Below are 14,287 nucleotides of genomic sequence, written 5' to 3'. Positions count from 1 at the left end.
CTGCCCAGAGTAGTAAATATAATATTCATCTGAGTTAAATTCACCCTTTCCAGTCCATCTTAGTTCACTGATTCCTAAAATGTCGACGTTCACTCTTGACATCTCCTGTTTGACCACTTCCAATTTGCCTTGATTCATGGACCTAACATTCCAGGTTCCTATGCAATATTGCTCTTTACAGCATCAGATCTTGCTTCTGTCACCAGTCACATCCACAGCTGGGTGTTGTTTTTGCTTTGGCTCCATGCCTTCTTTCTTTCTGGAGTTATTTCTCCACTGATCTCCAGTAGCATATTGGGCACCTACCGAGCTGGGGAGTTCATCTTTCAGTGTCCTATCTTTTTGCCTTTTCATACTGTTCATGGGGTTCTCAAGGCAAGAATACTGAAGTGGTTTGCCATTCCCTTCTCCAGTGGACCACATTCTGTCAGACCTCTCCACCATGTCCCGTCCGTCTTGGGGGTCCCCACACGGCATGGCTTAGTTTCATTGAGTTAGACAAGCTGTGTTCTGTCTGATCAGATTGGCTAGTTGTCTGTGGTTGTGGTTTCAGTGTATCTGCCCTTCAACGCCCTCTCTCAGCACGTGCCGTCTTACTTGGGTTTCTCTTAGCTTGGACGTGGGGTGTCTCTTCACGATTGCTTCAGCATAGCGCAGCTGCTGCTCCTTGCTTTCGACATGGGGTAGCTCCTCTTGGAGACCTTGGATGAGGGTCAGGTTCTCTTGGCCATGCATCCGCCACTCCTAGGCTTAGATTTTAAATATAAAATCTAGGGAAGATAATACCAAAAGCTGTATTCTGTATCAGAAAATCAGTGACTCGAGTAATATGCTGATTTTAAAGGAGTTCATGTATAACAACACTTGAATTTTTAGAGGACTTTAAGTATGAGCAAAGTGTGATGACTGCCAAAAATATTTTTAGTAAATGCAGGATGACAGGAGTGCAGGGAGTCATGCTTCTTCACTAGTCATCTCATATCCTAAAAACTGTATTCAGTCCTAAAGATTTTACCATAAAAAGACATTGACAGTCTAGAGTTTAGCCATATAACTTCACATATTATCTAGGATGATGTTGCAGGGACTCAAGAAAGGAGCTAAGAGAAATGATACTACACGTGTGGAGAAACAAAACCATGGACAGTAAAAACTTTTAAAAATATATGTTAATATGAATAGTCCAGTTTAAAAAACCATCAAACTGCATTGTTGAATTTCAGAATGGGTCTAACCATTTTCTGATGACTCTTTCTTAAAATCCATTAAAATGCTGAACTTAAATGTTTCATTTATGTACATTCATGTATGGTTACATTCATAGGTAATGTATTTCCCACTGATGATTTTTATTTATTACTGTAGATCATACCTCACTCCTGTTAGAGATGAAGAGTCTGAATCCCAAAGAAAAGCAAGATCTAGACAAGCAAGACAGTCTAGAAGATCAACACAGGTATATTTAATGTGTGTGATATATAAAAGTTCAGAATTATGTTTCCCCTTTTCGCATTTCTGTGAAAATATTGATCTCAGTAAATAGTATGAATGAATCTTAAAATATAAAAGTTGCTTTAGTAATCCTACTGTAGCCTTTTAAATATGGCTATAGTGTTAATACTACATTTTGTCTAATTACATTTCATCTCATATTACATATAGCTATTACTGTTAAGGCATGTTTTATATGCCTTTGTATATTTCTTTGAATATTTATGTTTCTATTCCTAATATAGTGTCTGATTCAGAGTATTTGATTAGTGTTAAAAATGAATCACATATGATGACTCATAATTATTAAATAATTCTGAGTATTTGGAAGGGGTGGGAAATAAGCATTTTATGTTAGTTATTTCAAAAAGCTAATGTGCAAGTATGAGGAAAATGTCAACTACAGCTAATTATCATCTTCTTACCTCCTTGCCATTCTGATTCTGTCTCTTATATCTCTTTCTGTCTTCCCTTTCCCTCAGTTCAGGGGCTCCAAAGTCCAGATTAAACTATTAGATCCTTACCATTACTTACATTTCAAGTTACACTGTGTATTTGGTAGGATCTTAACATTTTTTTTTTAACATGTTTTTTCTGTCTGTGTACCTTTACATCTTGAAATTCAATCTATCCTTTTGGGGACTTAACCTTCAAAAATTACCGCTTTACTGAAATCTTCTCTTTGTGCATCTGCATATATAAAAACTCATAAATACATGTAACTTTAATGTATAAATAGTGTATATATTGGCTTTTCCTTCTTTCTTTGAACTTCTTACGAATATTTATATTCATACGGTCAGTTCCTGTGCTGTTTTGTTAATTTCTTTAATATAGAGACAATTTCTTGCATTATATTTTATTTCTTTACCAGTACATATTATTGTGCTTGCTCATGATGATTCTTCATAGAATGAATATGACTTGCTAAGTAGAAATTCTGTTTAAATTTGCAGACCAGTTCTAAACATGCATATTTGACTTCTAATACATTCATATTTAATTTAATTCACCTTTTTTTGTGTGTAGGGGGTAACACTGACTGATCTTCAGGAAGCTGAAAAAACAATAGGGAGGAGTCGTTCCACCCGAACCAGAGAACAAGAAAATGAAGACAAAGAGGAAAAAGAGAAACAGGATAAAGAGAAGCAGGAAGAAAAGAAGGAGTCAGAAACATCTAGAGAAGATGAGTACAAACAAAAGTACTCCAGAACATATGATGAGGTAATAATATGCCAGCAGCACAGCAGGTCACATGGCATGGTTGGTTCTTGTGATTCTCAGAATGCAAGAGATTTATTTACTAACAAACCACATACAAATTACTCATAAGGATTTTAACTGGAAGTCTTAATTATTTTGACATGAGTAGAACATTACTTTTCCTTTAAAATGAACTTAAATATTTTATGTTTTTATCTGTGTTTAATATTACAAATGGGTGTTAATTTTCACGTTTCACAGACTTATCAACGCTACAGACCAGTATCAACTTCAAGTTCAACCACTCCCTCCTCTTTACTTTCTACAATGAGCAGTTCACTTTATGCTTCAAGTCAGTTAAACAGGCCAAATAGTCTTGTAGGTATAACTTCTGCCTACTCCAGAGGATTAACAAAGGAAAATGAAAGAGGTAAGAACGAAAATTTGAAAGCACTTTGTTTCCTTCAGATGATTCTTTGAGTTGGTTTTTCCTAATTAATATAGTTTAACAGAAAAGAACCAACATCCTAAAGTGGGACTCAGTTCTACCTAACCAGAGAGAATATGATGGTTGAGAATGAGAAAAGTAGAAAATAAAAACAGAAAATTGTATGATCTGGCATTGATACATGTATCTTTATTGCCTAAGACTTCAAAAATCTTTATGTAGATCAACATAGAAAACCTGGTGGGGTGATTATTTCTAAGAACAGTTTAGTGATGTTTCAAGTCATTTCTTGCATATTATGTAGATCACATCTTTTAACTATTTATTGTGAAATTGTTTTAAAAATAATTTAACATATAAATATAAACTCCTTGCCAAAATTATTTCTATGTTTATTTCTTGAAAAATAGTTTTCTTTTTCAGCTGTATATTGGCATGTTGATGCTAACTATTAAGATTTCCTATTATTGCATATAAACTTCCTATATAAACACTGATTAACTCCTACTTTAAGAAATGGGTGCTAAATAAAAGTATTCCAATTGTAGGTATTTTATATTTTAAAAGCAAAATCAGATAGTATTAGTCATGATAATATCAGTAGTCCTATAGGAGTAAGCTTCAGAAAATTAAAATTTTTTCAATTGCAAGCTGACTCTTCCTTTTGTTGGTCATTGAAATATTTCAGTTCTTTAAACCTCTGAGTGTGAGGCCTGTATAATAATTATAAAAATTTTGAGCCAACATTTAAATTATGGATATTTGCATAAAAGTTCAAATTTTTGTCTTCTATTAAAAAATTGGAAGATATGGCAACACTGGATCTGAATTCTCACATCAACAATTGATTAGAGCTGAGAAATAGCAGGCCCTTTGGAGTTGTGCCCCCCTGGTTTGACCCGTTGGTTTTACCCATTTCTATAACCTGGATGACCACTGTTGGTTTTGGAGTTTGAGGCCTTTGCACTAAACTAATTCTAAAAACATTAAACCCCTCTTAATACTAGAATTTTGGAGTTTCTTTTGCTGCCTTTTCTTCACAGGAGACAAGGAGCCTGCTGATGACACAGGAGCCTTTTGACAATCATTTCTAGCATTACTTTGCTCCATATGTCTCCTTTTTAAAGCATATCCAGAGGTTCTAATAGTCTTCTAGTATGTGAGTCTGAGGATATTTTAACTATCCCAGGAAGGGAACAAATTTGAAGACTTTACATTGATTTGTTTTTATAAAAGATAATTTTTTTCCCAGGGGGGATAAAAAGGTTTGCTCTGAAATACTAAAAGACTATTCTATTTATTCTACTGCCCAGTGAGGACTGGGAATGGTAGAGGTAGAAGCTGATAAATTTGTATGCCTACTAGCTGTTCCATTGTTACAAACTGTTTGGGTATGATAACTATTTTCCTGTCAGACATTAATAACTAGGGCCCCATTCTCTTGATAGGATTCATTTATTTTCTCTTCAGTAAATATTATGAAATGTGTCTTTTAAGCAAAATTTTTGTTTTAAGCACTAGAAAAATGAAGTAATTAAAATTAGTTCTTGATTTCAAGAGTGTATCAAATGGGAGATACAGACATGTTTAAACCAAGTGTTACAGGAGCAATGAGGGGACAAAAATTATTTCTGATTAGAGAACTTCAGAAACTTTCACAGAGGTTGACTTAGAATTGTTTTCATACTTACTTTGCAAATACTCTCAAGATGCATTGCTGCCATATGATTAATTTTCAGCCTTAACAGAGGGAGAAAAGAAAGAAGAAGAAAAAGAGGGGGAAGATAAATCACAACCTAAATCAATCAGAGAACGACGGCGACCAAGAGAAAAAAGAAGATCTACAGGAGTTTCATTTTGGACACAAGATGTGAGAGCCTGTTAAAATATAACTAATTGATGTATTCTTAATATTTCTAGGAGTGTACACTAATAATTTCTTGTATGTCTCAGATTATGTATTCTTTAGGTCATCACTATGTGTTTGAGCTAGTTATTTAAATCAGAAGAGTTTTTCTTTTTAAGAATAAACAACTCAGATTTCCGACATTACTTACAAGCAAGAGTACTGTCCCAGTATTGGAATAAAGAAATAATGGCTGCAATCTTATAAATTTTAATTTTTTCTTCTTCATCTCTATTTGCCTGACATTGCTGTTCATTTGCAGGAGAAAGAAGAACTATGGGATAACACAGTTAATGTGAAATTTATCCTATTTCAATACAACATATATCTCAGAAAGGCGAAACTAATCTTGTTTTGGGGGATTATTTTTTTAGCCTTTTCTTTTTTTCCAGAAAAAAAAATGCAGAAACGTTTAAACATAAAGAAGTATATCATCCTACCCCAGATATTCATTGTTAAGTTAAATCTCTACCACTTTTCCAACTCCCAATTATTTTGAAGAAAATTTTAGTAATACTATATACATAAAATTTCAGTATGAATTTTCAAGAGATGAGGACTCCTTTTTAAAATATTAAAATTTTATTTTTTAAAAGTAAACATAAATATTATCTTTTAATGAGTGATCATAATACCATGATCATGTTTATTTTAAATAAATTGACAATAAATCCTTACTGTTGAATAGACAGTCAGTTTTAATGTCCTCCAGACTCATATTGCCATAAATGGTCTGTTGTATTTTTATTTTTTGCTGATTTGATTAGCATCCAAATAAGGACCGTAAATTATTAGTTTTTTCTTTCAAGTCTCTTAAAAAATCAGTTACTCCTTCCATCTCGTTTTTTTCTTACAATTATTTTTTAATGAATTGGGTTATATTCCTGAAGTATAGTTGAACACATACATGTAGTTTTTTGTGTTTCCTATAAATTGGTAATTTGAGGTGTAGAAATGATCAGATTCTGGTTCAGTATTCTCTTGGCAGGGTGTTTTTTTCCTTTGTCAGGATGTACGTGATGTCTGGTTGATTTTAATTGATTGCCCAGTAATATTTTAATAATAATAATAAAGCCTGTCAGTCTTAGCATCTTAGTAACTCTTACTACTTAAAAATTCTTACATTTTTAATAACTTATATGTATTAGGTGTTTAGTAAGCAAAGCTTTTTTATACAGTATTTATTTTTCCCCAGTTTTATTTGGACCAGCTCTCCCTTCAAAACTCTACTTTCTAGAGTCATACACGTAACCAGCATTATAATGATTGTTCCTGAGATCTGTATAGGCAATAGTCATCTTTTTAATTTGACCTTGCATTGAATTGTGTTCTAATCAGCCATCAGCACAAATGTCCTTTCATTTCCATAGCCACATGATTGAACCTGTATCAAACAGTTTAAGGGCTCTGTCAAAGAAAGGGTGGTGTATGGTTAGGCAAGCTATTATTTAGGTTTCCTTTTTTTTCTTTCTTAGTTACTTACCACTTTTCAAGAACTCTGAGCCTCCCCATTTTTTAAATTTTCAGTTCCTGTATTCTTCTGTGAAACAGTAATGCGTAAAGACAACCAGTTCATATTGTGGAGTTAATACATTTATATTAATAAATAATGCTAGTAGTAGCAGCATTGATTTCTCCTGTTTGCTTAGTAACTTCAAATACCATTTTTGCTAGATACCACGCAATAGGTTGTATAAAGATCCTCTATAATCCTTAGGACAATTCTGTAATGTTTTTATCCCCACTTTATGGATGAGGTAACTATGACTCAGAATTTTCTTTATTAAATTTACCCTAACTCACAGAGCTGAAAATAGCTGTACCAGCCTGAAATAGGATGATTTAGTCTTAAAGTCTGTTGTATTTTTATATTGAGCCTGAGCCAGATGGGTTGATTGTGTATTTCCCTTTTCTTTTAACCCTTTAAGGTTTATTGAGTTTTTAAGCCTTCTGATAGAATATTCCCATTGGCTGAATCTAGGCTTTTAGCCTACCAAGCCCTGTGTTTTCTATTTGGTGTGCTATAAATTCCCAAGAAATTGCTAGATAGCTAAACTACCTAAACATAATAGGATTGCTATATAAATCTTACCAAGCTTATAGAATAGAGCTTTTCTTTTTAATGTTTCCTATTTTTGCTGCCTCATTATATTTGGGCAGCTAAATAGTATCTGTTTTGACTATTAAAGTACATGCAATAACGTCACAATATAAAATTGAGTATCGTATTTTCACATTAAACCTCCAGCATCCTCATCCCCAGTATGAATGTGTTTCTTAAATCAGAATGTTAGGTAAATGGTCTTTCTTCACTATATATGCTAACCTAATGAGATTGTACTATGCAGATAAAACAGGCTTCCTGTAAAGAGGGTAGAAAAATTCCCACTTAGAAACCAGTTTTCCTTTCCTGTTACGTTTTCCCAAGTCATTTTAAATTAGAAAAGCCTTAATATATTTAAATATTAACTGTTTCAAAATTATCTTTACTTTTCTAAAATAAATTGATTATCTATTTTAGAGTGATGAAAATGAACAAGAACAACAATCAGATACAGAGGAGGGATCCAATAAGAAAGAAGTTCAGGTAATTAGCATTATTTTTTTTATTTAGAAATATTTGTATTTTTGTATTTTTAAGGATTGCTTTTTACTTTTGTTTATATCTATTCATATAAGGCAGTTACTGTACACTGTACCTGCATGCTGGGGTTAGACCATCAGTGGTTTTCTGGAATCAGGTGTGGAGGGACTGGAAAGGGTCACAAAGAGTATTTGAGAGACACTGGGAATGCTCTAGATCCTGATTGAGAGGGTTTTTTTGGGTATACACAACTGTCAAAACTCATCAAACTGTATACTTTAAGTGGATCTAGTTTATTGTATGTATGTTAGCCTTCAAAGTTGAAAAGAGAAAACAAGAAAACAGGTTTCCACTGCTCTCCAAAAGTAGACTGTTCAGTAATCTTTTGTAAGCCACATAAAGCAAAGAGGGAATTACCTTACAACACATCTTGCTAACGGTTGCATGGCGTAAATTGAGATAAATTGCAGTGCACACAGTCAAAAGCTATGGCAACTTAAACTGAGTGTAGTTCCCAGGAAGGAGCTTGGAGAGGCCTCTGTTACTCCTTAACAAGTTCTGCCTCTATAATGGCTTGCTGCAAAACACATTGAATGCTATTGTCACTTTTTGCCTTTAAGCAGGGACTACCTGTTAAACCTTTGACCAAAGAAAAGTATCTAAAGGCTATCCAGAAGTAGCGCATACCTTACCAGACCCAGATTTTAGTTTTGTTAACAGTGGAGTTATATTCTGGAGAAGATAATAGGTCATTTTAACTTTCTTTACATTTGTTGAGAAATTTCGTGTCTCTAAACGACTTTTACATTCTTTATCACTGCTGATCTTTCCAGTAATCTTCAGGAAAAGTTTCCCTGCCCTTCAACCCCAGTACTGATTAAAGAAATTGAGGCAAGTTTGATTGACAAGTTTGCATAGCTGTCAAATGACCAAGGTTTCTTCCCACTTGTTTTTTCCCCTTCTGTTTCTATTGTTTGGCTCTGCACAAAGCTGACATACATGGAAGAACTTTGTTACATGGGAATAGATTGTACAATATGAGTTAGTCTTAATGTTTTAAATTGAACAGTGTCCAGCCTGAAACGGCATTCTGGTCATATTTTCTTCATTTTGGTTTGACATTCCTATGTAGAGCTGTTAAGATTACTTTTAGTTGTTGGGATTGACAATAATGTGAAGTGACCAGAAGTTGGTTCCCTGTACTAGGTGACTGTGGACATTACTCTTAGGACCAAGTTTGTGTATTTTGACCCAAAAGGTACTTTTTGTTTTATCTTTAGGTAGCCAGACAAGTTGAAGAATCAGTTACTTCCAAGGGTGAATTTTTTAAAGGACAAGTTTTGTAATTTTAAAACCCTTTGCCTGTCAGTTGTCAGCACTTCCCCATTCACCTATGTCTCTTGTTTATTATTTTCTGTAAACTTGTCCATCATCTTCCTTGCCCAGTGACACCCTATGAATTCTCATCTCTCAAGGAGAAACAGTGGACAGATAAACAAGAGTGAGGGAATTAGTAAACCATTTCCAGCTGACACTTCTCACCACCATATCACACAGATCCCCGGTCCCACCAGGCTGGGGTAGGAGGGGAAAGATTTTCTGGCTTCCAAACTTGTGGTTTTGAAGCATATTGATATATGTTATATTTAAGTTTTACTGTTAAAATTATATATGATATACATTGAGTAGAATATTGTTTTTATGAAAAAAAAATTTTCTTAGTTCCAAACAATTTAAGTAGTTTTTGTTCATTTTAAATAGAGCATTATTTAGAGCTTGCTTTGTGCTAGCATTTTTTAATTTACAAGCAGCACAACACTCAGCTTGAACTGGATTAAGCAAAGATAATTTACTGTATGTCAATTATATTATACAACCATCTGTGTCAACTTCATCCTCAGGCTGCTTTACAACATAGGACTGGAATTAGGTAATTAGTTTAGGCCAGATGAGGCCCTCCACTGAGATAGTTCAGCTGTTTTGCTGTGAATATGGGCTGCATACCACCTCACCTAAACTTAGTGACTGCTGTACCTTGAGAGAAAGGGAGAGTGGAGGTTAAGACACTGACTTGTAGTGTCTTCCTCAATAGACTGGAACAGTGCTTCCACCAAGTGAGAGTTGCTCTCTTATGAAAATTTGTAGTGTCAGCCCTTGCTTTTCTGTGAAAAAGTATGATCAACCCAATTCTGTGCATTTTTGAAATAGTGTTATCACTACCTCAGAAGTGTGTTTTATAACAAAACTTTTACTCAGTTATAGAATCCAAGTTCACCAAATTGTAAAAATGACTGTGGCATATACTTTTTTGCTTCAAAGAAAAGTAAATCTTAAGTTAACCAGAAAGTTGTTAAATTTTTTGAACTGCCTTTGAAACTACCTTCAGGATATAAATTTTTTTTTTTAGGATATAAATTTTTTAAAAATTAAAATAAAATTTGATCCAGAAAACCTGAATTACTTTATCATAGTGTGGTTCATTATTCCATAAATGGGCCTTATGTTGCTTAGGCTGTTACGATTTGCTTTCATTAAACTATTGGATGGTAAAACTTCTACCATGTGAAGAACATTAGTAATAAATCAAAAATTTAAATAAGGAAGCATGGCAAGAAACTGTGAAGAAAGGATTAATAGATTTGATTATTTAAACATGAAAAGCTAGGAAATTACAAAAAAGACATCTTTATTAAAATTGAGACACATTTGCTCACTTAAAAGTAAATAGTGTAGCCCTCTTTTATAGCATTTAAAAGATCAATATTTGTATTATTTAAAAGACACAGTTTAAAAAAAATTGGAAGCAGAATCCATGAAATTTATAAACATAACAAAAGAAGAAATACAAATGGCCAATAAGCTTAAAATACATTTACTCTCTTTAATAACCAAAGACATAATAATACCAAAGTGAAATCGACAAAGGTTTGGCATGATTAGTTTTGAAATAGGCATTCTCATATAACAATTTGGGGCTATAATAAATTTATTTTCTTGAGAGATCAGTTGAGCAACACAAAGCTGAAGCCTTCAGAAAAAGTTCATGCCTCTTCGCTTTTCAGTTCCACTTCAAGAAATTTATTTCCAGTGAAATGACTTACGTATGCAAAGATAAGTCTAAAGTGTTAATAGCAGCATGGCTTTTGAAGCAAAATATTAAAAACTTTCAAAATGTCTATTAGTTGGGAATAGTGGAAATGTATTTGTATGGATAGATACTTTATGTGTTCACATAGATATGTATACAGAAAAGATTAACAGTAGTTATCTAGGGCATTTGAGAGATGGGGAATTATAGAGGAACTTTGTTGTAGTATGGTATATGATCTTATGGTATTGTAGTCAGAAGAACTTAAAGGATATTTTTACCTCAGAAAAACATTTTAAAAACACACGGGGGGGAAAAACACAGGGATCATGCTAAGTGAAATAAAACAGGTCACCAGAAAACACCTGTGTGATTCCACGGGCTTCCCTGTTGCTCGGACAGTAAAGAATCTGCCTGCGATGCTGGAGGCCCAGGTTCCATTTCCCAGGGTAGGGAAGATCCCCTGGAAAGGGGAATGGCAACCCACTCCAGCTTTCTTGCCTGGAGAATTCCACGTACAGAGGAGTCTGGTGGGCTGTGGCTGATGGGGTCTAAAAGAGTCCAATACAACTGACACGCTTGCGCTCTCACCAACGTATTCAAACTCTTGTGTAACAGAGAGTAGAATTGTGGTTTCCAGGAGCTGAGAGTAGGAGGGTATGGAGATTTGTCTAGTGGGTATAAAATTAGTTTTGCAACATGAAAAAAGTTGTAGAGAGCTGTTACACAGCAGTGTGAATATAGTTAGCGTTACTGAACTATACTCTTAATTAAAAGTGACTTGGATGATTTTTTGTTTTATGTGCTTTTTACTAAAATTTTTAAAAAATATAACCAAGAATTCCCTGGCAGTCTAGTGGTTAGGACTCCAAACTACCACTGCGGGAGGCATGTGTTCCATCCCTGCTTGGGGAACTCAGATCCTGCATGCCACACAGCATGGCCAAAAACAAATATATATGTAACATAATAATAGCACCATGACTTTTAAAGACAAAGAAATAGAATTTGAGTGATTTCTGTGACTACTAGAAGTTTTTATTTATTCTTTAAGTTAAACCAGTGAACCAGAGTTCAAACTGAGGTGAGAAGTGATGTTTTCATTCGATATGTATACATTTTATTTCACATGTGGATATTTTCCAGAATTTGAATAAATAACATCTTTTTGTTAGCTTCTGCTTTCTTTAATTGAGATATAATTGATAAATAAAATATTCCACATTATTATTCAATATTTGTGTATTGTGAAATGTTTAGTACAGTAAACATCCATCACCACGCATAGACACATAGATATAATTATTTTCTTGTGATAGGAACTTTCAAAATCTATTCTTTCAGCAGCTTATGGATTTGAATTACATTGCGAAAATTGAAATTTAATTTGATAATTATTATAAAACTAAAGAATAAATCAATAAGGTAAAGCATTACATTAAAAAAAAATGGGCAGCAAGTATAAAATTGGTTTTGCAAAGGAAACCTAAATAGACTTTAGTAAGACAGTTTTAATCTGAATGAGACAAAAACAGTTCCAAAGGAACCCAGTGATTTCACAAGACATTTAAAAGTAAATATAATGGGAAAATTCAGATATCTAAAATTCAGAAATTAAGCCATTTCTGAATAGTTACTTTATAGAAAATTATGTTTCAATAGAAAGAGCTAAAGATGCTAATCCCCAAAAAAGTCTTTAACTCCATTGAGACTATTTTATCCTATTAATCATTTCACCATTTACATTAAGAAGAGCTTTGAAACTTCAGTATAGCATACCACTTGCTTGAGAAAATTATATGCCCTCATTGCTAAAGTTTGAAGGATTGTATAGCTGGATTTCCAGAAAATAAATTGTAAGCAAAATATGTATATACTGTTGTACATTAAATACTTTAGTATTCATTTGTTGGTCTCTCCTGTTATTACCTCAAAAACAGAAAAATGGGAAAGATAGTTGCTTTGAGATGTCACATAATAAACGTGCATTTCTTAATGTAAATATGTTACTTTCTCCTGCTAAGTAAATTGTAAGTTATGGGTATGTGTCTTAGTCTTTCTTTTTTTCCCTCCTAATTATAGTGTCATTTGTAGAAATTCACAAAATATGAATTTAAATTGAGAAATGTAATTGTATAGTATTGGACGAGTAGAAATATATGGTGACTTTTTTCTAGAATTTCTTTACAAAACAACCACATTGATGTTAAAGTGCATAGATTAGATATGTATTAGTTTATTAGTGTGAAAATAGTATTGAAGTTAAATTTTCTTGATTAATCAGTGAGTTATTTAAAGCATAAAAATTTAGCTACCCTTATGTTTTTCTCTTTTTAGACGGATTCCATTTCTAGGTACGTTTTACTTTTTTTTTTTAATTGATCTTTTTCTCATTTTATACTTTCTAAAAATATGTTGCTAGATATTGATAAATTTTTTAAGTTGATAGAATTATTTTAGTAATAAAAAAATCTATAGATATTTAGATGACCTGATAGGTGTTAATAACTTTCTTCATCAAAGGCTTTACTTCTAGTTCAGTTGTTGTAGTAAGTTGCTAAGAAAGATTTTCTTTGCAACAGTGATAGTTTTCTTAAGCTTCCTAAGTTACTTCAACATTAACTATCTCATTATTCACATTAGAAGCCAATGAAATCCACCAAAAATTTATTTCATCAGGTACTCAGACTCTTCTCCCTTATCCCTGCTTCAGATTAAAAAAGAAAAAGCCAATGAAGACACTTTTAAAAAGTGTCATCTAGCTCAGATTGTTCAGTTTTTCAGAGAACCTCCACCAATATATTAATACTTGAGTCTAATTTCTATTCCTCTTCTCTTGCCAATAATTGTTAACCAAAGCCTTATAAAACCAAGGACAAATTTTTATATTCTCATGATTCTTTTGAATTGAAATGTGGAGGCATTAGCATTTATCAGAAAAAAACCAAATTCAGAACCAGATAATAAGAAGATCCTCATCTTCAAATGAGATACGTTCTTCTTCCTTAGGACAAACCTATTTCTGTTATCTCTCAGTATCTCCAAGGATTTGGTTCCAAGAACTTATCCCACCCACCCAACCCAGTGGGTTTCAAAATCCACAGATGTGCAAATCCCCTATATAAAATGGCATAGTACTGTCTGTTTATTACTCTGGATAGACTCTAATTAATTCATCATCTACGGTGTTACTAATTTTAAAATACATTCATATGCCACTTAAAGGAAAAGTGCTACCAATTAAACTGTAATACACATCAGTTGTAAGCCATGTTCTGATTTCAGAGATGTTAAAATGTGAAAAAAATATATGATTTTAAATTGTTGAAATAATTTATCATGATGTAAAACCAGTTTTGACTTTCAGATATAGAGAATTTTGAACCACCTCCTCAAACAACGGAAGTTAGTATTAAAAATAACTTCCCGTTTATTTATTACATATCATGAAAGTTGATTAGATAACTGATAAAGGAGAATATTATCTACTATTTTGGAATATCTAGTTAAATATACTAGGATGCATGTTAATATGTGAAAGCCTATAATAAAGATTTTGACTTAAAC

The 14,287-nt window shown here is 33.0% G+C and overlaps 1 protein-coding gene across 8 annotated transcripts in view; it reads left to right on the top strand.

The window, feature by feature from the left end:
• The window catches only part of PPP1R12A (protein phosphatase 1 regulatory subunit 12A), a 164,460-nt gene that overhangs the window by 134,032 nt on the left and 16,141 nt on the right, over window positions 1-14,287 (top strand). For 5 of the 8 annotated variants that reach the window (XM_070454255.1, XM_070454256.1, XM_070454251.1 and 2 more), the window contains 6 exons: window positions 1,366-1,456; window positions 2,521-2,715; window positions 2,956-3,124; window positions 4,882-5,012; window positions 7,570-7,635; window positions 13,058-13,074. In XM_070454255.1, coding sequence (XP_070310356.1) covers window positions 1,366-1,456; window positions 2,521-2,715; window positions 2,956-3,124; window positions 4,882-5,012; window positions 7,570-7,635; window positions 13,058-13,074 — 669 coding nt within the window. The remainder of the gene's footprint in view (window positions 1-1,365; window positions 1,457-2,520; window positions 2,716-2,955; window positions 3,125-4,881; window positions 5,013-7,569; window positions 7,636-13,057; window positions 13,075-14,287) is intronic. The other 3 variants (XM_070454257.1, XM_070454252.1, XM_070454254.1) reach the window with 1 other exon arrangement.

The sequence above is a fragment of the Odocoileus virginianus genome, chromosome 24 (assembly GCF_023699985.2).
Source record: "Odocoileus virginianus isolate 20LAN1187 ecotype Illinois chromosome 24, Ovbor_1.2, whole genome shotgun sequence".
Taxonomy (NCBI): Eukaryota; Metazoa; Chordata; class Mammalia; order Artiodactyla; family Cervidae; genus Odocoileus; species Odocoileus virginianus.
This window is presented reverse-complemented; position numbering and strand designations above follow the sequence as displayed.